At 44.6% G+C, this 24,184-nt stretch overlaps 2 protein-coding genes across 4 annotated transcripts in view; one reads left to right on the top strand and one right to left on the bottom strand.

Annotated features, from left to right (window-relative positions):
* stk10 (serine/threonine kinase 10) overlaps positions 1-533 on the top strand; it is a 34,886-nt gene extending 34,353 nt beyond the window's left edge. For both annotated transcript variants that reach the window (XM_035527635.2, XM_081720259.1), the window contains one exon: positions 1-533. This exon is cut by the window's left edge and continues 1,452 nt beyond it. The gene's annotated coding sequence lies outside the window, so the exon portion shown is untranslated.
* A 206-nt stretch (positions 534-739) lies between these two features.
* sh3pxd2b (SH3 and PX domains 2B) lies at positions 740-23,668 on the bottom strand. 2 transcript variants are annotated; one of them, XM_026996073.3, is made up of 14 exons: positions 23,369-23,668; positions 20,449-20,529; positions 16,120-16,195; positions 13,085-13,161; positions 10,862-10,953; positions 9,939-9,964; positions 9,603-9,638; positions 8,095-8,229; positions 7,205-7,306; positions 5,021-5,138; positions 4,486-4,682; positions 4,068-4,114; positions 3,833-3,958; positions 740-3,663 (listed from the first exon to the last, which is right to left on the bottom strand). In XM_026996073.3, exons 1-14 carry the CDS (start codon positions 23,438-23,440, stop codon positions 2,191-2,193), a joined length of 2,658 nt encoding a protein of 885 aa, XP_026851874.2. In that variant the 5' UTR covers positions 23,441-23,668; the 3' UTR covers positions 740-2,190. The 2 variants fall into 2 exon arrangements, with proteins under 2 accessions (XP_026851874.2, XP_026851875.2); XM_026996074.3 differs by lacking the exon at positions 9,603-9,638 and having other exon boundaries at positions 23,369-23,666.
* Between the last annotated feature and the right edge of the window lie 516 nt (positions 23,669-24,184).

The following is a 24,184-nucleotide window of genomic DNA, read 5'->3' as shown; positions in this document are numbered from 1 at the left end:
CTCATAAATCTGGGTTTGAGGAATGCCCACCGGAGGTAGTGCCTTTTTAGCAGGAATACCGTTCATGAGAACCAGAACAACACAGAACATAATGCCTTCTCAGAAAAGCAAGGAGCTGCACGTTATGGGCACGGTTTAATTGCAGACGTATTACTGGGAAAAATGTGGAATTATCGCCATGGGCCTTTCATGGGAAATACAAAAGGAGCGTTATTTCCTTTCACATAAAAACAACCCAAAATAACAGAAAGGTTCTGATCCAATGAACAAAGTGCTTTTTGGAAATATATTATGTTCACTTGCTTTCTAAGCACTGACACCTAAAGTGCAATGTTTTCTTTTAGCCTTTGTTTTTTATTTAAGTATTTTGGAGTTACAAGTTATAATGAAGTTTCTATGTAGAACAGATGCCAGTACACACGTTTCCTGTCACCAGTATTTAGTTTTCTTAAGTGGGTAAACTGTGTTTATGGCTTTAGTTATCTCTCCCTTTCTGCCTGATATATGATTAAAATCTGATTATTTTAAAGTTATACATTTGACTGCACTGTTGTGATTTTTCCTTTGTTTTCTGCCATGGATGTAATGTTTAATTTGTAACAGAAGGGTGGGTAAATTGATCTTAAGTAGAGGAACATGGTTGTACAGGAATCTGATAAATATTTTATTCACCCATCTTTTGTTTTCTTTTTCCATCACTCATAGATTTGTTTACTGAATTTAAACATTGAAATACCAAGATAATCTGAAATGTTTATTTGGGATTTAAGAAATAAAACCATCAACAAAGAAGCATACAGATTACAGACATGTGAGTGTAAGTGTGCAGTCTGGTCTCCGTTCCCGTCTTACCAGAAGGGTCGCGTTTGTTCCTTTTCTAACTTAATTCTTCTGAGAGGAAAGGTATCCGTTGTGTCAAAAATGCCATGTAACCTGACTCCTTTCACATTTGATATTGCAGCTGAAAATGAATTGGACTGCATGTAGACTTGGGTTAAGATCATTACATTAAGATCACAACAGAACACCTGGTTTTGAAGTGCGCTGTGAACAGCAGGTGTGCAGAGTCTCCTGGGCACCTACGGCTGGGCAAACACCCGCCCTTTCCCAAACAATACTAGCAAAAACACAAAAGGACACACTTCTAAACAACTTGCACAAAATTTCAGATGAGTGTTAACGAGGAACAAAACACCTATTCAAAAGTTTACTTGAAACCAGTCAAGCATGAATGTTAAACATGGATCGTAAAATACTGCATCTACGCACTTCAGTGTCATGAACGTGACGCGCTAATACACCGACAGCAGTGTAGCTGGGCTGAGGTATAGTGTCCAACGCCTTTATTTGAATGATTTGTACCGAAACCGCTACATCCCGTTTTTCCTCTCCTTTCACTTTGCATCATCTTCGTTTTCGGTCTGGTCTCCGTTTTCTCCTCAGTGGCACAGAAAAGAAATCTGTGACTGTCATTTCTAAAAAGTGTCGCAAAAACCCAAACTTGCCTTTAATAAAAGTGGGGCTAAATAAACAAGACAAGGCGTAAAAAGGCAGTACAGAACGCCGCTGGGCATTAGCATTTCAAAACCACTTTACAAAATATTTCCTGAATGAGCATTTCTGAACTTAAACACTAGAGGCTAATTTCTCCCTTTGAAAGACCAGAGCAAAGCTAGCATGAGCTCAGTGGCCTTCAAGGCAGGATTCAGCCCAATTTGGCAACTCATGATCTCGAGGCTGAAACAAGTTTGTCATTTGCTTTTTGAGTACAACGACGTTTCCTTTGATCGAAGCAACGTTCACTTGTGTGTATATACTGTAGATAGATGTGGAGAACATTATAATGAGGCACATTACTGAGACTGCAAAATCATTTATACACTGCTAGTCTCTTATAACACTAGTGATGCATATAAAAAAAATAGTATCGGCTTGGTTAACATGCATAAAACGATAGGTTAGAAATGTGAGACATTCATTGTTTTCTTCCAAAGAAGTGTCTCGGTGCCATATAAACTCCACCCATGTCCCCAAGGGGGCAGTAGAAGCCAGCAAGCGCAAACAAATAATATTGACCTGTTTGAACTTGCAAAATAATGGAATGTAAAAGGAGACTTCAACTGAAAGGTACCCATAAATAACAGACTAATTAAACAGATACAGAGTGTGTTGAAAAAGGGTTATGAGTACCTAGTGTTTCTTGGTCAAGTAATTAGAAGGGATCCAGCCCTCCGCCATTGACCCGCCACTTATGTTTTTACAAAACCACCATCCAGTGCTGCTCTTCTCCATCACCTCAAACACAGTGCCCTCTTTAAAGCCGGGGGTCTGATCATCTCCTTCAAAGTCTGCTACTGCTAGGAAGAGCCCCTCTTTCGGCGGGTCTTTAACAAGAGGTGGGAGCTTATCTCGCGGAGGCCCTGGTTTTTCGCCTTTGAAGAGGGGCTTTGGTGGCACAGGGACTTTGAGCTTTGTCTCTTCCTTCTCTTTATCTTTGGAGGCGGGAAGTGCAACAGCCTTTGGTTTGGGTGGAGGAGGCCTGCTCTGAGGTGGGGCGGCAGGCTTGGCCTCCAGCCCGTCCTTCTGCGGCACTTTGGTTTCTGTGGTGCTGGCATGCTCAGCGCCCTTCTTTGGTGGGGGAGGTCTTCTCGGGGCATTACCAGGTCTCTGGGGTGGTTCTTTAAAGACAGAAGGTTGCAGTTTAGATACTTCTGGTTGATCGTTGTGACCGTTTTGTTGTTTTGGCGGACATTTTTGTTCTTCGCCTGGCCTGCCATTATCAAGAGCACTACTGGAAGGGTTGGAGGGGATTCCATTGTGCTGACTAGAATCTCCAGAACTGAAGGTGGACTCGGCAGGTTTAGGTGGCCGCAGCTTGCTTCGAAGGTTTATGATGTCCAGCTCGTTCTTGTTTTGGAGTTCTGGTTTGGCCGACGGTGCCGGCTTTGGTCTGAGAACTGGCTTTGGCTTGAGAAGAGCCACAGGGCTGATGGAATCTGTCTTCTCTTCTTGGCCATCAGACTTTGACTTTGCTGGTTGCTTGGACACAGGCTTCAGGTTGAACTTCTTCACCTCCTTGGCTGAGACCTTGTGTCCACACTCCAAGCCCATCTCATTGCGCAAGGGCAGAACCTTTTCATCTTTCTTTGGTTCTGGGGGCTTATTGGGTTTGATTGGAGCTGCTTTAGGAGGCACACAGGGCATGATGGCCCCAGGAACTAGGGGTTTTGGGGCTAGTGGTTTGGAGAGATCGGATTTGGACTTTTCCTCTAATTCCAGGCTCTTATTAATGGACTCTCTCCTTGGTGGTAGGGCTGGTTTCTCCTCTGCAGGAGGTATGGAAGGAGCAGGGGGTAACGGCCCAGAGAAGGGGGAGCTGCTCTTCACACCACTGGACTTCCAGTCTCTCAGTTTGGGACGTGTGACAAAGTCAGCAGTGGAAGAAGGCTCATCTGGAAGGGGTTTGGACCAGTTGTCTTCTGTGCCATTGCTTGGGTCATCCTCTACTTTCATCTGCGCCATCTCACCAGGCAGAGGGGCTAAAAAATTAGGCCTGGAGGCACTGCTGGTTTTCTTGTATTTGTCCAAAAAGGTAACAGGGGCCCAACCTTCCTTGTCTTCGATCTGAATGTACCACCAGCCACTGGAGTTCTTCTCGATCACCTGGAAAACAGGAAAAGTGGGACATGGTTTGATCCTAAAGGAGACGTTGACAACGGCATCTCTCGGCAGTCCCTGATCCTTTTCAAGCCTTTGTGGGAATCTTATTGGGAAAATAAATAAACTGTAAAAACAAACAAAAAAAACAAAACACTTGTTATGCCCATCTCACCTCAACCTTGACTCCTGCTTGGAAGCTGATACCATCAGGAATAGTTGTCTGAAAGTCAGCAATGGTGTAGTACTCTTCTTCTACCTGTGGGGGCAGCGGCGGTGTGGGAAGGTGCATTCCCCGGGGCTAAGAGGAGCGTGGAGGGCAGCCAGGCAGAAAGAAGGAGCTCACAGTTAGACATTCAAACCTGGACAAGTAACACAAGGGTGCAGATGACTGGAAGAAAGACCCTTACGATTGAAAGGTCACGTCGAGGGGGGGGTCTCTGTCTGGCTCCTGCTTCTGTCCAAGCAGAAATCTCATCAATCTTCACATACTCCACACACACACACACTTTACATAGTTTTGCTTTGATTTAACATGTACTCAGGTTTCAGTATTTGCCCATCAGAAATGATGAGAGTACAAAAGTGTGTGTCAAACTATCCAATCCAACTATGAATCCAAAATTGTTTTATTTTATGAATGGTTAAAAGGAGTTGTAATTAGATTCTATAAAAAAAACAAAAACAAACAAACAACAAAAAAACCCACACCTGCAAGTTCAGCTTATCGTTGTTCTTGGAGAGGAATGTTCTAGTACAAACATGATGGGCAGATTTGGAAAGAACGTTTCAGACATTCATCTGTACATTCTTCTGAAATGAGCTTACTTAGCTTGAATTCCGAGAAGGGCGAGAAACGTTCTCTCTGGTCTTCCTTGTTCTCCTTGCTAGCAGCCTGCTGCCTGCCAACCCCGTCAAGGTCATTGGTGCTTGCGTGAGCAGCACCTCCGGCAGACGCTTTCTGGCTGAGGATGTCAGCCTTTTTCAGGTAGGACGCTGGAGCCCAGCCCTCCTGGTCTTGGTACCTGGAGAGGATAACATTTTGAAGGAGAATGTTGTAGTCTTAAAGCTATGATATTCAAGCTATGGCCTCATCCTGTTTGGAAGAGGAAAATTTTTTTTTAATTTTATTTATTTATTTAATTTTTTTACAGAGGCAATGAAGTAAACTGACAATTTGTGCTTAATACACAGTTCAGCCAGATACTAAGCACACACACACACACACACACACACACACACACAAATATGTGAAAAATAACAAATATCTTTGTTTCTGTTGAAAATTCTGCACATGTTCAACTACTTTGCATCAGCCTCTGCCAACACACTTTACCCAGAATACCTTTGCTATTAAATGTACCTGATTTTCCACCAGCCTTCCAAATTTCTCTGGATGACCTCCACAGTCATGCCCTTCTCCAAATCAAACTCATCTTGATCGCGAGCCGTGTATGGGTACAACACCGTGTACTTCTCTTCTGCGTTGTTGGAAAGGGAACAGCATTAGTCTATGGTTTATGAGTTGGCTTACGTGGGATAAATATTACTGCAGAACGTTTGCCATGCGTTTTCTGTTATTAGTTTGGCTGGGTTCCAGTTTTGGGAATAAAGCAATTTACCATAGCATCTCGTCACGTCTCACAATCAATCTCACGTTCCTTTTAAACAAAAAGTTTATCGATTTATTTTTTAGCAGTCCATTGGGAAAATCACATTGCAAGTGTACTGCAGTTTAACATTATACTGAGTTCTGTTTTACTTCTGTCAGATCACCTGTGCTGGCAGGCTAAGATGGGCTTGGGTCAGTACTGAATTTGATGGCAAGTCAGGGAGTTGATTGTATTCTTGTCTCACCAGAACATAATGATGAAGTCACATTTTTACAATAAACTCCTTCAAGAACAGAGTGGAGGGTGGGTGCTACAGCCCGCTAGCAGTTCAGAGCTGTCAGTATCTAAATCTGAATACGTCATAAGCTACTGAAGGTTAGGCTCCTTGTTTTGTGCTTAGTTGTTTGCCCAGAAATCCTGAGGTCATCTTTTCTGTTTAGCTACAGATGTTCCATTTGTGATCAGATTTGAAACTTTCACACAGTTTTGCAATTCCCTTTGTCAGCTGTTCCAACATCCTTATTTAGCAAATCCACTACTTATGCACCTTTACAAGAAACAACCAGACACCAGCCAGCGTTTGATCCCTTCCAATGAATCGTCTTTGTCCAGTCTCGGAATCCCCCAACTCTTCATTTCTCACATTAGTTTTCCTATTTTAGTTTAATAAACAGTGTGCTAAATATAAATCACCATGACCATGTAAATAAATGACCATGTTGAGTTCGCTGTTGAGTACACACGGGGTCCCTCAGGTTTTAGACAAGGAGACCAACTGTGGTTTTTTTTGGTCTAGACTTGAGTTCCAGCCCTAGACTAACCCTGAAATGGCTAATAATGCCAGTGGTTTTTAGTTGCTGGAGCATTTTATCCATTTTGAGATAAAAATGGAAACATCTGTTAAATGAGAACTGTAACGGTTACAACTGAGACATGGAGATCAGTATGGTCACCCAGGACCTAAGGAAGAGTTTGACGTTGGTATTCTGGTGACATTACTCAGATATGAGGTACAGCTGAACAGTATAGAGACGTTTCTTCTTCTGTAGCTCTTGTTAAGATACAATACTGTGTTCCTTTTTCATATTGTACAGGGAATTTTAATTGAGATCACAACTTCCTTGTTTGTTCTGTTTCCATGTTTCTTCTTATTCACTACTCAAACCCATTGTTCCATGTGCAACTTTGTACGGAAGAGTTTTGAAGAAAAAAGGAATATTAACTCAACAACCTCTTCATTCTGTTGAGTGATAAATCTGCTTCCTTCTCTTTAAGAACTTGTTCTTTTGGGTGCTGTTGTGGTGTAACAATGTGAGAATGTGGTTGGGAACACATGGAGGAAAGACAGCACCAAACATGACATGTTAGCAAGCCTTTAAGCTTCATGCACAGGGTTGCAGCATGGTCCACACCCCGAACACACCATGCACATCGTAAACGTCATGCACGCCATGCACGAGATGGCTGCCCGTCAACACCAACGTGACCAGAGGAGGGAGACAAAGAGAAAGAGTGGTCCACCTTGAGCAAAGCTCGTGCTGAACAGATCCCCTAATGTACGCCGGCGACCCACGTGCCTCGGCAGTGACCAGAACCTCCGGCACACTCCAGCAGGGGACAAGCACACACAGGTAACAATAGTGACTTATTTAGAAATGTTTGCTCAACCAGCTTTGGAGGTGAGAAGGCAGTTTGGCAAGGATATTCAGGGTAGAGGTTAATAAATGTAACTTTACACAACAAGAAGTAGTCTTAGTTTTTCCGGAGTGATGTGGGTTATTTTTGAAGCCTTGATTTTCACAGCGGCGTGCAGTGGTTAGACACAAAGCGCTGTCTTCACAGGTCACCTTCACAACAGTAGTCCTCTTTACCTCTCTCAGTTTGCCAGGATAGTCTAAGGAGGGAATGGCAGAGAACGTGGAGGTTTCCAGTACCTTCCTCTGCAGGCAGGGAGAAGTCGTCCGGGTCGTCCTGAGCTTCCAGACAGGTAGCTGGCACCCAGCCCTGGGCATCCTCGGAACTCACAAACCACCAGCCTAAAAGGGAGCACACACATGCATTAGCTGTTGAAGACTGCAGCGCGCACACACACACACACACACACACACACACACACACACACACACACACACACACACACACACACACACACACAATTGAAGACTACAGCATACACTGGGAACATCCCGGCACATTTACTCCTGCCCAAAAAATTCTAAGAAAGGCAAACATGAAAGTAAATGAGTTTAGGTTTTTTCCAACATCATTGGAAACATCACTAATGGAGAATGATTCTGTTTAGAAATGTTTGTATATACAGCTGTACTGACAGGGGAGACAGACAAGAACCAAAGACTGCAGCAATTGGTCAGAGATCCAGAGATGACCTGCTAAATAGGGCCGTCAGATTCAGAATTAAATGCTCTCTGTGCAAAGGCAACAACCCTCACAATCTCCAGAAGAATTCCCAGAGTACAGTGCACACCTAGAGTTCCCAGAGTACAGTGCACACCTAGATTTCTAAACTGTTGCCCATGGTGTTCCTTTCTGGAGGTTTGTTTAAACCTGATCGTGATGAGCTAGTATTTGTGTGGAATACGGAATTCTCCATAGCACCACCTGTGTCCCGTCACGTGGCATCATGAAAGGGGTGACCCAGGAAGCAAACGGTTGCAAAATAGAAACTGACCTACATGTGCCGACGCTTTTGCAAAATCTAATCCAGAGAGCGACTGGCTGGCCAAAAAGAGAAGTGACACCTCATCACATTTCATTCTTCTCACCTGATCAATTTTTGGATCTTTGAATGAATAATGTTTCCCACCTGATTCATTTTTCTCTATGACTTCCACGACTTGGCCCACGTGAAGGCTGATCTCAGAGCTTTCCTGCTTCTCATAGTCAGACACGGCCACGTACTGGTCCAGGAGCAGAGGGTCTGTGGAGGCAGAGTCTCCTCCTGCAGTGGGTGGGGCACAGGGGGCAGATATTGACCACATGCCTCTTGGTGCACAGCAATGGCTAGCAGAGCGAGTGAAGCTGATTGGCTGTTTAGAAGAGCAGAAGGGGAGGACAGGAAGGTTTAGTACACAGAAAGAGACCCCACACCAAAATCACCAACATGACTGCAGTCAGCACAGCGGCACAGTTACCCCTCGTCAACAACTGCCCCCAGACTGGAGGAGAGACGGCAGTTACCCCCTCATGACCCACTGCCCCCAGGCTGGAGGAGAGATGATCATCGTGTATTTTTTACCCTAAACCACACTGAGCCTGATGTCTCCAGAGCTTCACCTGTATCTACACAGCAGTGCTGAGATCAGTCCACAGTGCTCTTGGTGACTATGTGCCAAAACGAATCTCCGACCCACAAACGCTTTAATCCTGTTATTTTATGACATGCCCAGACCTCTGACCACACTAACACAAAGTTCAAAAAGAAAATACAGCCTGTTAATCTTCTTGAAGAGCCAAAAACCCGTTTTTCCTTTTTAACAGTTACAGGATTTCTATGGGGACAGTTCCACTCTTCCACCAGTAGTGGGGGGTACAGAGCTTTTTTACTGCTGCTCGGAATTGACTCTGTCCATCACCAAGCTGTGTTTATATCATTTGTATCATGTTTTCCTTTCTATAAATTGTAAGAACAACAACATTTCAGTTGGGAATTATTCGGATAAATTCAGGTGTCAAGGCCCAAATTTACATTTACACTCTTATCCAGAATGATTTCATTTCTGTCGTGTAGGTGAGTTTATAGTCAGAAGTCTTGCCCATGGACTCTTATTGTTGTAGCACAGAGCTATAACAGGAGAGCCACTACAGTGTTGTGCGATCCACTACGCTACACTAACTGCCTAATAATTCCTGGATCAAGTAGCCTATATACACACACACAATTTACAGTTGATAAGGGTTTATCAGTATTCTTGCTGATTAGGTATTGGTGCACTGATTGAATATCAGGTCCATCTGTTTTTTACTTTAGTGTTTCAGCCTTGGCTATGAATTAGAAAGCACTGGTTCTGCAACAGAGTGGTCGTAGGTACACGTAATATACACATAACGTAACAGTAGGTAGACTAGCACACTAGCAAACACTATAACGCTAACGCACTACAGCTAGCTTTGACAAGGATACTGCTACCGAGACTTAATGGGGAAAAGGGTTTTAGTAAGTAGGGATTTAAGGGGGCGGGGCAGGACTGCCCAACACCAGGTATATCCAGATTAGGCATCAACAGGACATGACAGGATATTTGCCCCACCCAGGTTAGGGCCACACCCCCATGGCTCAGACACAGAGCACATCCAAGCAGTGGCTGTTACTACCTTGCTTTAGGAAAGAAGCTGCTCTCTCCACAATGCCTGAGAGAAGGACAAGAGATTTGTGAGGGAGGATGAACAGAAGGTGTGAAAGGAGGAGAAGCTCAGAAACCAAAATGGACAAAATATTCAGAGTTCACACACAAAAAAAAGGACACAATTACAGAATGACAACATTCTTGGCTTATTGCTGATTAATTGGTTTGACTATATCAAGCAGGTGAAACATGTGGGTTGCATTAGGGCTCTAGTTATGACTGGTTATGACTAATTACTGTGTCTGCATACATTAAACAAGAAAATGTCAATTTACGCCTACATGAGGCTTCAGAAACTCCTTACCTGGTTTCTTTTTTCCGATGGGCTCCCTGTAAAAACAAAAACACACACACACACACACACACACACACACACACACACACTTGTTAAATACTAGATCAATGGCTAAGAAAGGTTCTTCTCACGCATTTGAGGTTTTATTTCCAGATCTGCTATTCTGACACCCCCACGGACATGCAAGTCGAGGCTTCCCCCCCCTCCCCCCCCCCCGCTCTCTCTCCAAATCAATCATGGTTATGGATGATGACCCTTCCCATTTCAGTAAGCAGCGTCCTGCGCTCATTCAGCACAATGGAGTCCTGGAGCCAGGAACTGTGTGTGCATTAGGAAAGAGCTCTAATCCAATTCTGAAAGACACACCAAGGTCTCCTTCATATCCTCCACGTCTTCAGTAGAAATCTGTCTCTTTACTGACTGTACACAGAGAACATCTGTACAACAGGAATCTATGATGGTAGATGACTTATGTGCTGTAAAGGGTGTTTTTCAGGCTAAACTGCATACTGAAGCTGAATGTGGTCAGCTGCGTACAGAAGCAAGATTTGCAGCCATTACAACAGTTATGCCACATTAAAAGTGTTTGGGGTGTTTTATTTTTATGGCGAAATGCTGTGAATTGTTTCAGCGAACCAAATGAGAGTCCAATATCTGCAGTGATGTGGCTATGGATCAGTTTACTTATGCAAAGCTATTATTTAACAGCAAATGCATTTAATATTGTTTTTGAAACATGAATTATTAAAGGCCCAGTAAGAATGCAGGCATACTGTCCCCTCACAAAACACCACCCACCTGCTAGACCCACCCCAGTATGGACAGCGTGTAGATGGACAGTGCTAAGCCGCTAGCTTCAAGGCCATTATTTGATGATGCAGAGACACTGTTTAGACACAGGTGGAGCAGGCTTAGCAGCGTGTGAAACTTACTCCACAGGTGGGTTCAGGTCGTCAGGGCGTGTCTCAAAGAACAGACGCACTTCTTCACACTGGGAGAGGTACAGAGGCAGCTGGGTTAAGGCCTGAAAGGGGAAAAAACAAAAAAAAACCTTAAACAATGCACATTATTCTGGTAAAACCACTCTGCATTTGTCACAAACAGAAACAGAAAAAAACCCCAACCAAACAAAAAAAACCTTCCTGTAGGATGTGGTATTCCCAAGAGCATGCGGCATTCCCCGCGGTGAGCCAAGAACGTTTACTCCGGAAACCGTTTCCTAGTCTCAGAGGAATTCTATCCTACATGTGGTACTGCCAGCAGGTGGCGCTGTTTGGTGGTGCCAGTGGCATGCGTGCAGCTGGCAGTAGAGACATGCGGCTCCAGCTCTGGGGTTACGGACCTCTAAAAGGTCTCCAGGGGTCTAGGCGCTGTATATCGTCAGCTTAGGGGAGGGGTATCAGAGCACCTTCTGAGCAGAGATCACAGGCAGAGACACGTCTCTCTTCCTCTGAAGTGAGGCTGAGGTCACTGCTTGGTCACACATCACACCATCAGGGGGTGGGGTTAGAGGCAGAGGAGGCGGAGCTTGTGTTTAATAAGGCTAAGTGCTCTGGCGGCGTCCTTGTGGAGGGGCGTTTACTGTCTGTCTGCGTGTGCTGAATTACGATGCCAGTGGCAGCTTGAAGGCTGTGTCTGTACAAGGTGTCCTCCCCACATCAGACAAACAGGCCAGCACAACTCCACCCTCAGCTAATCACACATGACTTTTTAAAACAGTACACACAGATTGTATCATCTTTTTTTTTGGGTGTATGGGGGCAGGATGTGTCTGGACATTATTGACCTCACTTTACCCTTTAGTGTGATCAGCATTGATAAGTCCCTCGGTCTAATCATGCGGTTTCCAGGGGCAACGCTGCTGTGTGAAGATTGATGGATGACGTCTCAGGTTATTGTTATTCCCTCCAGTACACTCACCATTACTGCACACAGGTCTCACTGGAGCTCTGCATTAACCTGAGTGTGTGTGTGTGCGTACACCAGACACAGTGAACGTTAAATCAGTGTAAATGCGCGTGCTCATCTGTGTACCTTCTCTCTGTCTGGTATGTGGCTACAGTTTTAACCGCAGACAGGGATTAAAGACTCCTGGAATACAGACATGAAAAGAGGTCTGGGGGAACCAACCGCACTCTGTCCGAGGTGATCCCAGCTGATGCACCGCCAAGGGTGCTGGAGACCTCTGGATCCAGATCTCTGGGTCCGATCAGCTGTTTGAAGGTTGGCAGAAACCACCTACTAAATCCAGAGCTGGAGGGCCATCACTTCTGTTAGATGTTAGAGGTGGAGAGTAGTGTACGTTACGAGCCCCACCCCCGGGTTTAGTAACGGGCGTGTACAGCCTCCTGGAAGGTCACATTCTCTGTACCCACAGTTTACACGAGAAGCAGTGTGAGAGTCTTAAAGGGCCAGTCTGGAAAAGCCGCAACAATATACCAAGAAAAGTTGCACTATATTAAAGTTACAATAAGCTACAGACTGATGTTTTATGTGTTGTGATATAAACAGAAGTAAAGCTTCAGATGTCACTTCACGTTGGCCAGCAGATGGCAGAGTTGAAGCAGAGCTCATTTCCTGTTCCTGCAAGATCCTGTGGAGTCGTCACTGAAAGCAGCTTTTTCCATTTGAGCAGCTCTCTCTGTTTTTATGAGAATCATTTAAGTTGTGCTTATTCCAGAAGTTTCTGATGACCACAGCTACCTGGCACCACACACTCTGGAAAAACCCTTCTCAGTCAGCACTGCACAGCTGGTAGAGAAACACCTTTTTCTGGCATAACACAAAAACAAATATCATCGTGGCTATTATGCAGACTTCCTGTAAAAACACATTCTGTAGAGGTTTTATGTCTGAAGCCAAAGCCACGCCGTGCTGACCAAGGCCGTGTCAGCGAGCTCTGTCCGAAACGTGCTACAGGTGCGGTTTGTACGACACCAGCAGAGGGTGAGGGTATGAGATGAACAACAAGCACACAAACACCCTCCACAATTCTCTCTTCTGCAAGTTCCAGCTCTGAGTGCAAACCACTGCTCCCCTAAAAGGAGCCAATGACGTGACAGACACTGAGGCTCACTGAAGTTCACACTTCCATGCGTTTAGACCAGGCAGGGAGTTGCGATCGTCTGAACGTACTCTGAGAAGGAGGTACTCACCCTGCAGTATTCATTGATGGGACCCAGGCGTTTCATGGCCACATCCCTGATGTGACTCCTTCTGAACAGAATTTTCCCTGGCAAAGAGACGGCACAATTATTTACGGCATTCAGTGTGGGATTTGTGTCGGCAGTCTTGCGTTCGTTTCAGTGCAAAAATGTAATTTGATGACCTCATTACTTTCCAAGAGAACAGCAGCAACATTCCAGGACACGGAAGGGATTCAGTGTCAGGGTGTCCATCTAACTTTATGAACATTAGCCTCAGAAGAAAAACCTTTACATAATTTCACTCACGCATAGCTTTTACCCCTGTGGGTGAAGTCACACCACTCATATCTCCAACAACATATGACGTGTTTGTTTCAACATGTGAAATTTTAAAAAGGACACCTTATACAACAAGAGTTTCTGATAACAACTGATCCAAGCTCTCAACACCGCAGTACTGACACAGAACTGTCAAGTCTTCTTTAACTAGCCAGTGTATGGGAATGGGACTGGGATTGGGAATGTCCCATGAGGCACATGCCAACACTGCTGGAGGTTCTGCTGTCTACATTACAGTTCAACATATCACTTTAGTGGAAAACAGCGAAAACAAATCACTGTGAGGATGTGTGACCTGACAAACTGATCACACAACCACCTCGTAATGCACTGCACTGCATGCTCATGTTGTGGGAACTGCAATCAGGCGGAGTTAAAATATTCATAATCAGATAGTGGATTACCCTAAATTAGTAATTAATTGTTAGTGCCTCTTAATTAGTCCTGGACGGTCCTGGACCAGGCAGAGCAGTAATTACAGGCTTTACATAATCATGTCACATTCATTTTTGGTGTTAAATTGAAGTTAAAAACAAAAGTTCAGTAGAACTGAGAACAGTGCAATGATGTTATTTTCACAAAATTATATATCCCAGCAAATAAAACAATTGTATTGTGGGAGGTTTTGACAGAGACTGGTAAAATCCATCATGAATCTCTGGACTGTTTACTTATCTTACTGTGAGAGATTACAGCATGGGAGACTTTTCCCCACATGCCTTGTTAATCAGCATGTTCTCATACAACATTCCACAACAACTAAACAGATAGGCAAAACTTCTATTCCAATTTTCAAATTAGTTGAATTTTTTTTTGGAGGAATCTACATTCACACGTAGCCCTGGTGATGTATTAACCTACGTTCACATGCTGCTTTTGCATCAATATGAACGTGACTTACATGACGCTCATGCTGTAACCATAACCACAGACCTGGCAGTTCTGTTACGTATATAGGGCAGTGGTGTCTCAGTGGTTAAGGTACTCCACTAGTAATCAGAAGGTTGCCAGTTCAAGTCCCATGAGTGTTGGTGGTGAGTGGAGTCATGGGTGGAGATGAGTGTTGGTTGAACGTTGAGCTGGACCGACGGATCAGATCAGGTTTCATGAAACTATCACTTCAGTGCCACACTGCCATCCAAGTTTGGGTCACTTTTACCTGCAGTGTGAACACAGCCCGTTTCCTTTCCTGGTCCAAACAAGTTCAAACGTTGACCAAAACCTGATGCGACATTCAAACGTCTAAACCCTGAGGACATGATCACGTTAGCAGGCGGCTAGTGTTATTATCTTAAAGCACACGTTACTATTCAGTCCATAAAGCTTTTGTTGCTGTTTAAAAATGCAAAACAACATGTTTAACTATTAGTGTTAGGCGAGAAGGTTTGAAATGGAGTGAATGGAAATTGTAGCAAATTCCTGGGATTCCTGATCACACCTACTGCTGTCAACTCCAGCAGAACAGAAAGAATACAGGAACAAACAAAAACAAAACCTAGAGAATAAAAAAAAACAGCAACTATTTGCTTCCTTGCTAGAGAATCTAATTTTAAATCACACACACACACACACCCCACCAGATGTTGGTTTGAAAATGTAAAAATCACTGGACTGTTTTTATATATGAATTGACATATGTAAACAACCCATTGTCTCATGACTGATTTGACATGTGGTTCAGATGAGAAAATTAAAAAAACATCGTATTATCTTATAATAACCTCTATAATGCACAAACATAATAGTGTATAATAAATGCCTGTTAAAATAAGTCCTCCTTTAACTACAGACATATGACGTATGCACCATGACCCAAATACCCAGGAGTTCAAACCTGCACGTCTGCTAAAGTTCAAGACCATAGTCCTCAAAGTCAATCCAGTAAAACCCCAGTTGCTCAAACTTCCCCTCTACCTCACATGTGGTAAAAACCATGTGTCACATGGTTAAGATATCATCTGCTGAGTACTGAGCTCATTTACTGAGTACTGAAAGCTCAATGTGAGACCAGAAAAAAATAAATAAATCTGAAGCTCCATTCTGGAAAAGCACTTCAGAGTCTCCTCAGATTACACTGAACCCACTACCCCCCCTGCCACACACACACACACACACACACACACACACACACACACACACACACACACACACACACACACAGGATCATTATCATGCATACCAGTCTTATTATTTAAAAAAATAAAACCATCAATAAAGAGCAGAAATGGAAAAATGGGACACATCTGAACTGTGTTCACGTGCAGCGTAGACCCGAGAGCCATTGGGGGAGGATGGTTCAAACTGATAAAACAGGCAAAACTCAAAGTTCTTTCTTTTGAACTATGGATGGATGGATGGATGGATGGAACAGATGAATGTGTGATTAGTTGGAAAAGGCAGACTGTGGGAGAGCACTCTTCACTGCCCCTCAGCCTCATAACTAAACGCTGCAGAGAGCTATGGGTGACCCCGTGTGTGCTCTTTAAACGAGTTCCAGACGATACACACACACAGCGAGCCTCCCTCTCTGGGATGTGTGGTGCTTGGAGTTCAGTTCTGTGTTGTTAGACTCTGGTGATGACAATTTGACTCTCAGCAAATGGAGAATAGTGCAGAATAGTGCATATATATTATAGGCACACACACGTGCTGGAGAATAATCATGAAGATATACTGGTGTAGGTGGGGATGGGTGGAGCTGTTACCTGGTAAGAAAGGGATGATTCTCTGTTTGGGATCCTTCTGCCCCCCCTCCACAGGAAACTTATCCAAGAGCTCCATCTGGAAAATAGCGGTAGGAAGAGTTCATAAACAGCACCTACAGATCCACACAGGACTCAGCTCCATGTAGCAGGCGCGAGTAGCTCGGTTTGCTAACACCCGCTGACACACTGGACGATTCTCCCCACTTCTTCTCTTCATATCCGGACATCCTGCGGTGGTCCCTCTAAACTAGGGGTCATTTCATCCCTCTCTGGAGGCCAAACATCAAATAACCCCCCCACGTCCAGCCACCCGCCGGACTCGCGTCTGAATGCCTGACTGTTGGAGGATCTGCCGGGAATAACGTGTCACTCACGGCTACGAACCAGCATGCACTTCTTCAGTGCCTGCTCAACAATGATCAGATCACTCTTACTGAACTGAACACACATATTTATAAAAATTAACCTTCTTATTTGCGACCACAATCTGTTATAAATGAGACTGTATGGGGTCTGGACCACCTGTGTTCATAAACTGACCAATCACAGACAGTTTCACTTCTCATCTGGTACATGCAATATGGGTTCCCAGCAAGCAGGTAGCCAATCAGAAACAGCAGTGATCTGTGGGCATCACCACATCCACAGGCCTTCCTGCTACGATGCCATCGCTACACTCGGGACCTGCCCACAGCCATAAACTACGGAGTTTGGAGTGTACCCTGATGCATACATCTGTATTCTCCTCCTTATCGCCCTTTTCAAACAACGTGCCACTTTCAAAGACAATTATTATCCTGTCCAGCAGTAGTATGTACCCAGCGCTCTTTACTCTCCAGAGAGCGACCCAGATCTTTCTAGTCTCTCTTGACCACTGGCTCTGATCCAGTTTTCTTCTTCTCCCCCCCACCCCTTCACCCCACATGACATTCCAAAGTCTTTTTTCTTCCTGCTACTGTTGCCCTGGACTGGATTTCAGCAAAGCTGCTGTTTGTTGACAAGTAGAGTGCTGGAGAGAGGGAAAGTTCCAGAGGAGGAGGACACAAAGACCTTGAGGCAGCATCTCAGAAACACTTTAGAATGACTGTGCAATTCAGTGCATCCTCTCTAAAAGATGAATGACAATAAAAACAAACACACGCACAGCTACAAACCAAAAAGCTATCAGACAAACAACAGGACAAATAATAACGGCGTGGAACCAAGAACAATCCACCAAAAATGGGGACGGGGGGCTTTCAGTATGAATAACCAAACTGTTACATCATCCGCACAGAGCTGCCATCCACAGCGGAGCACAGAGCCAAAGGGGAACAAGGTTGTTGCATGAGCCAACATCCGTAGGAGGGGAGGGATTTCAGTCAGTGGTGATGGAAGTGCAGCACATAAGCACACAGTAATTACATTCAGCTGGTGTGGAGACACAGCTGAAGTCTGAGAATGCTGGTGGGACACACTTCAGTCCCTCAGAGCAGGCCTAATAATGGAATCACACACACACCACTCTTTAGCTCCAAAACTAAACGTTGTCTGTCCACAAACAGCACTACCTGCTGCAAGTAAAAGTTTAGTTAGACATTTATCAGCAGATGGTTGATGGAACAGATGGGAACACCCAGAACTGTCTACGTCTAGTCGAACAGCAGCTATGAAGACATCTGTGGTTATAAACTGCGAGGCTTCTATAGCCAACAGCTGCAGGACTGCAGCATGACACTGTAGCTAACAGACACAGGACTACGGCCAGTCCAGAATGCACAGAATTCAACCGAGATGTTTTCATTAATTGGTCAAACTCGGGACGTGTCTGGGACAAAGTTCACTGGGACAGACGCGTCCTTGTTTTATCCATGTCCTCTTATACTGGAAGTAGCGTTACACAAGACGTGTGAGTGTGTGTGTGTGTGGCTCAGCATATCTGCCTAACAAATTGCTCGTGTTTTTTTCCCCCTCTGGGTAAGAAAGTAGGAAAAAGCCAACCAGAGTTGAGGAGGCGAATTAAGGTGAAAGAAACCTCTCCTTTCAGGAGTGACACCGTGACAGTCACATTACAAAAGCTGTAAACAGGTCTGAAACAGAAGAGCATGAAGAGCGAGGGGAAGAGAAGGAAAACTTTAGCAGGATAGCTTTAGACACAAGATCTCCTGACCACTCAGATACAAGCCATCAACTTTCCAGTTCATACGTTCAGATCTGCATTGTGTGCAACAGTAAACCTCAAAATTCTTGTTTTCATTTTCAGCTTTTATACTGACATTTTTCTGGACTGAAACAATGAGGTGTGTACTGTCCTGTTGTTCAACAGATTAACCATGTTCTGTTAATAAGCCTGTTTACCACACTAGAGCTGAGATTCTTCCTGTTTCTCAGATTAAGAAGAATGAAAACAAAAGCAAGTTTCAGCAATTCACGAGGGATTACACTAGTGAGCAGCGCAACATGGACAGTCAAACACACACCGTGTCAGGCACTTCACTCACACAACCCCCCCACCAATTCAGGTACAGTCTGTCACACACACACACACACACACACATCCGTTCCAGTCGTCTGCTACAGCAGAGCCATGCCACAGTCAGTGTGTGTGTGTGTGTGTGATCGAAGTCAAAGGTCAAGACTAGCTAGTAGTCCTGTCCTCTGAAGACATGAAGGTATTGTGTCAGGACATCACCTCATGAAGGGAGTTCAATATTCCTGCATTTTCTTGAATAATCATCATCATCATTCAAATGAAATCTGATCATGTCACTTTTATTCATATGCACAATTTCACCTCATTCAGGCTGGTTTTATATGCAGTGAGCATGTTCAGAATCCTTAAAGCAGGACAGCTGGGTAGGTAGGTATTGGATTATTAAGGTAACGATTGTATAGACAAATCGTTCAGATGATGGCCTGAACAGCAACAGCCACCGCCTACATAGGTCTGATGAGACACATCGTATGTACACACGGCTTTCACTGACGGTCTGATCTACCGCTTCACACCTCCTGCACTGAAGGTCTGATCTACCAGGTCAAAACAGAGCACAGTAATTAGGCTCTCAGACCTGTGCAGCATGGATAATATAAAGCACTACTGTTATATTGATACATAGTATAATTTATCATTTTATGTCACAGTTAACAACACAGACCCCTGGTGCGAGACGGGTAAAGAGCGGGCATCGTTTCAATCATAATTGTTTATATTTGTTGCACCATGTGAATGCCATTGTTCACAGCCACACCCACGAAGATGCAATAAACAGTGATTGGGTCATTGTTATATGGCTCATTTGCATAACCCAGCCTTCTGCAACAAATGCCAATCCAGCCACACTGATTAAGGACACGCCATCACACTCAGTCATACCACAGTGAGAGGTTCGCTAATCAAAAAATGTTCAGGGCTTTTAAAAAGGGTCCTGTGTGTTCACACTGACGCACGGACACGCAAGAGACGTGCGCACAGATACTCTAGTGTCTCTCTAGGACCTGCTCAGCCTGACTGAACCTCCAGCTCCAGGGAGGCCAGACCCAGCTGTGGCCTGCTTTGGGATGCATCTGGCTGGGGTGCGCTCACTCAGCCCTGCCTGCGCCAGCCTGGACAGCACACACTAACCTCAGGAGAGAGGAGGGCCAGGGGCCCTCCCCAGCGTGATGCCTCAGTAAGGAACGAGTGTCATTAGTTAACACAGCTGCACTAAACGATCTCTGATCGTCAGGACACACTAGATTAACACAGCAGCAACTATTCTGTAACTGTGACACCAAAGAGGTGTGATCTTGGACTCTGGGTGGAATGGGGTTTTCAGAGCTTTGATCTCAGGGAGTTTGGCTCTTCATGCTTCTTGACCTCCCCTAGTTTTGGAGCCGTTACAGACATACTTTGGTTACTGGTGCTTTGGTGGATACCTCACGGTTTTACTGGTCTAATTGGTCCTCATCATGAGTCACAAATCTCATCCTCTCTGTGGATTCTGATGACCACCTGCCAAGACCTTCGTAAGCTCTGGCACTACAGAACTGGCTCACAGGGCTGCCACACTGACAGGTAGCCAACAACATCATCCAGGTCCATTCTCTCCAGGAACCGTTTTCTTCTCACTAGGGAAATAAACTACATTGCCATGACAACAGGTTTTTTGTTTTTTTTTCCAGAGGTAATTTTTGCAATCAGATCTGATGAAAAAAGCAATGCAAAACAACTGCAGCACTGAATGTTCGTGGACTCGGAGTAAACGTGAGTATCCAAATCATCCCCTTTTCTGCGTGAGCACTGGGGCCTGGTTAGCCTGGCTAATACGTGTACCCACGACTGGAGAGTGCAGAGGATGAGAAACCCACCTGTAAGTCAAAGAACTTGCTGTAGCGCCTGTAAATGACCTCATTGCTCCCATCAGACCAGGACACCTTGATGATGTAAACCTGAAATGACCATAAAAGGGAAAAAATGCATGTGAGTTGTGGTGAAGAGCTGAGGTGGTCAGTAGCGTCACTGTACATTCAGTCTGCGCATTCTTCCTGTCTAAACAAACGAGGCCGGATGACACAGCACTAACAGCAGGCCTCCCCACCCCCAACGGTACCCTGCGCACGGCCCAGCGTTAACCCTCTGGGGCCCAGAACCATGCTGGAATCCTGGAGGATTTAAGACGATTTACATTTACTGCAATTAGCTGATGCTTTTTATCTAAAGCAAGAAGAAGAAGAGAGGACACAAGCCATCATCGTCCCAGTTCAGACGATCAGATCTGGATTGTGTGCAACAGTAAACTAGAATTTTGAGGTTTTCATTTTCAGCTTTTATATTTACATTTCTCAGAATTGAAACACTGAGATGTGTGTTGTCCTGTTCTTGAGTAATTGAGGGTTAAGGGTCTTGCTCAGGGGCTCCAACAGTGGCAACTTGAACCAGCAACCTTCTGATTACTAGTGGAGTACCTTAACCACTGAGACGCCACTGCCCTGAATCCGCATAGTAAATAAAAAAACAACAAAGAACTCCGAGACCGAGTGGTTAAAATGAAGGTTAGAAGACAGTACGGGCCTCTAACTTTAAATTAAATACATTCCACATGGACAGTACTCGTACTGCCAGTCAGCTGGGATGGGAGGAAAAACCCGGCCCACCACACACAAGAAGGGAAGACTGTGCTTGTAAATGTTCTACTGTCAGCCAAGGATGTCCTCCCTCCATACTACAATAGCGTCCGATAGTCAAGGCCTCTGTGAGGTTCATTGGTTTATCAGATATTAAAAACATCCCTGAGGTTCATTTGTTTTATAAATCTGTTACCAGCACTTTGGTTACTATTAATTATTCCTGACATTTTTCATTCAAGCTTGTAGTGAAAAAATAGACCAGGGTTAGAGTTAGAGTGTGATGAAACCACAGGATCCCAAGCACAGGTGAGGCTCATGCTCTACACTAACTGTACGGTCCCTACTGCACAAGAGAAACACCAGAGAGGGCGGGGCTACTGTGAGGTCTTGAGCCCCGGGAGGTGTTTCCTCAGGCAGTATCTTCACCCGGAGAGGATTATTGTCCACATACTAAAGCTCTCACCTCCAGACACACATGGGACCTTGGCATCACTGCAGACTGACACGGTGGGCCTCAAATACCTCTCAAATACTCATTAAATGAGTCCTGTAACTCAACACAGAGGACATAAACTGAATTTCATTCAATTGAAAACGGCAAATATTTCACACACTGGATGAGATGGACTATTTTGTTTAAGATGGTGGTGTGCTTTGATTAAACCGACTAGTTACCTTATCTGGAAACACCAGTGACAGCCAGAAATACAGAAGCAGAATTAGTGAAATGACATCACTAGTGTGATTTAGCAACATCCTCTTCAATCAGAGGAGATCCAACACCATCACATCCCCGAACTGATGTCATGAGCTAGCTTCCATATGACTGCACTCTCTAACTGGGTTATGTTCTGAACCCAAACATAAAAACTTTGTCGAAGTAATCCTTGACCATAAAAATGCAAGCTCCATTGTTTTGGTGTCGTGTCGTTAGGCTGTTACTATGCAATGGGCTTCTACACATGGCTCCAATTAGCTAAACTGGAGTTATTAGCTACAAGGATTCAACCAACACAGTTTTAATGAAAAGACTTTTCCTTATATTTGCCACTCTTTTATATTATACTTTTAAATTGTATTTAAATAACTTCTTGTATCGACTTCACCCTTCAGTTTAAAGGACAGAGGTGCCGGTCACGCAACACCACTCTTATAACTGTGCTTGTTCCCAACACCGATCTTAGCACCCATCCTATTCCATCAGAGACTCGCGCCTAGGAAAGTTCCAAACTATGAATTCAGGAAGCATAAGCCAGCTGTTAGAGATGTCTTATGGAGAGGGGGGGGGGGGAGGGAGAGAGAGAGAGAGAGAGAGAGAGAGAGAGAGAGAGAGAGAGAGAGAGAGAGACACGGGAGAGAGAGAGAGAGACACGGGAATAGCCACATATTAATACAATGCCATCATTCACGAAAGCCTGTGGCTGAACTGAACAGGCCAGCCGCCAGCATGACTGTAAAACTATTAACCAGGCGAGTTTCCATAGCCTTAGGGGTACTGGTAACGAGGGTGTGGCAGGTGATTCCGGCCTACAAAACACCAGTACTGCCGACATGTCACCTCGCAATCTGGGACATACAGAAGTCGGTCACTGGGTTCATTCGGAACCAAATGGCCAAAATCCCAGATCTGACATGTATTACAGGTCTGATATATATTACAGCTGCATCACAGATTGGAAAAACCTGTTGGAAATATAAAACATAAATCCAAAATAACGGTAAATAGTCATTCCTCTAAAAATAAGGGGGTAGTGAGGTCAAGAGCGCGGTTATAAGTTTTTTTTAAATAATAAATAAATCAATGATTTGACAAATCAGTTGCTTATTCAGACTTGAAGAATGTATCAAGGCTTTGTGAGACAAAGCGAACATGTGGCTTTGGGTAGATATAAAAACAAAGTGGCCAGAGTAATGCTCACAAAGACTTCAGTAATTCAACAATCCCTAAAGAGCCATTTCAGCTTTCGTGTAAGAAAGAGCCATCCGTGTTGGTGCCCGGACCTCGTCCCGGACCTGTAACCTGATCCTCGCTGGAGTCCCTGCCCGTCTTTGTTCGGCTTCGCGGTGCTCACGTCTCCAGATCTCCAGGTCCCCTGCGCTTCGGCAAAGCCGAGGCGCGGTGAGGACTGGACAAACGCACCATGGGAGCGCAGAAACTCACGTAATGTTTGCTGGGGTTTCTCCTCTTCTGCACGTCCTGGACGGTGACGTCGTTAACGCTTCTTCGGGGCATGACTCCTGAAAGTTTGCTGTGAACGGCTGAACTTCGGTCAGATCCAAGCCCGCACGCTACCGGTGTCCTCCTCGCGCAATCTTCTCGTCATTCGCGTGATAGCGACGCCTGCTCGTGCTCCTTTGTAGTCCACGTAGAGTTTCCTGTCGGCTATTCTCGTGCCGGACCGCGCGCACTCCCAGCCTATCCCGGTCACCGACTCTAACGTGATTAGTGCAAGAGCCTTTAAACCAACCCACGGAGTCTTAAAGGCGCAGAGCCTTTAAACCAACCCACGGAGTCTTAAAAGTGCAGGTGCAGCTCGCTTTAAATGCCTCTTTACTGGACATGCATGCCTTCATATGCTTCTGTGCCCTGGGGACTTGCATTGGAAGTTTAATTATAGTTTAATATGGCTTTCAGATTTTCACTTCTCAGTTTCAGAAGCACTACTATTTCTGCATAACTGGAGAAGGAACTCTCTCACGCTCTCTTACGCGCTCTTCCTCCAATAGAAATAAAACCTGTATAAAAACATGTTTTGTTTGTTTAAATTGTATATCATCGTAGGAATGAAATGAGACAGTCATCTCTTGGTTCCATGGGCACGGTCATTAAAATCAGTGCATACAGAAGCAAGGTTTGTCCTGATTTCAGCCAAGATCCTTCTTGAAGTGTTATTAAATTCACTTCCAGTTAGTGATGTGATGTCGGGGTAATTCCTACACCTGTACTAAACTCTCAAAAAGGCGATGTTTTGAAATA

Source organism: Electrophorus electricus, chromosome 8 (genome assembly GCF_041902795.1).
Source record: "Electrophorus electricus isolate QZ-2024a chromosome 8, ASM4190279v1, whole genome shotgun sequence".
In the NCBI taxonomy this organism is placed as follows: Eukaryota; Metazoa; Chordata; class Actinopteri; order Gymnotiformes; family Gymnotidae; genus Electrophorus; species Electrophorus electricus.
Note: the sequence above shows the minus strand (reverse complement) of the source record. Positions and strands in the feature narration are given on the sequence as shown.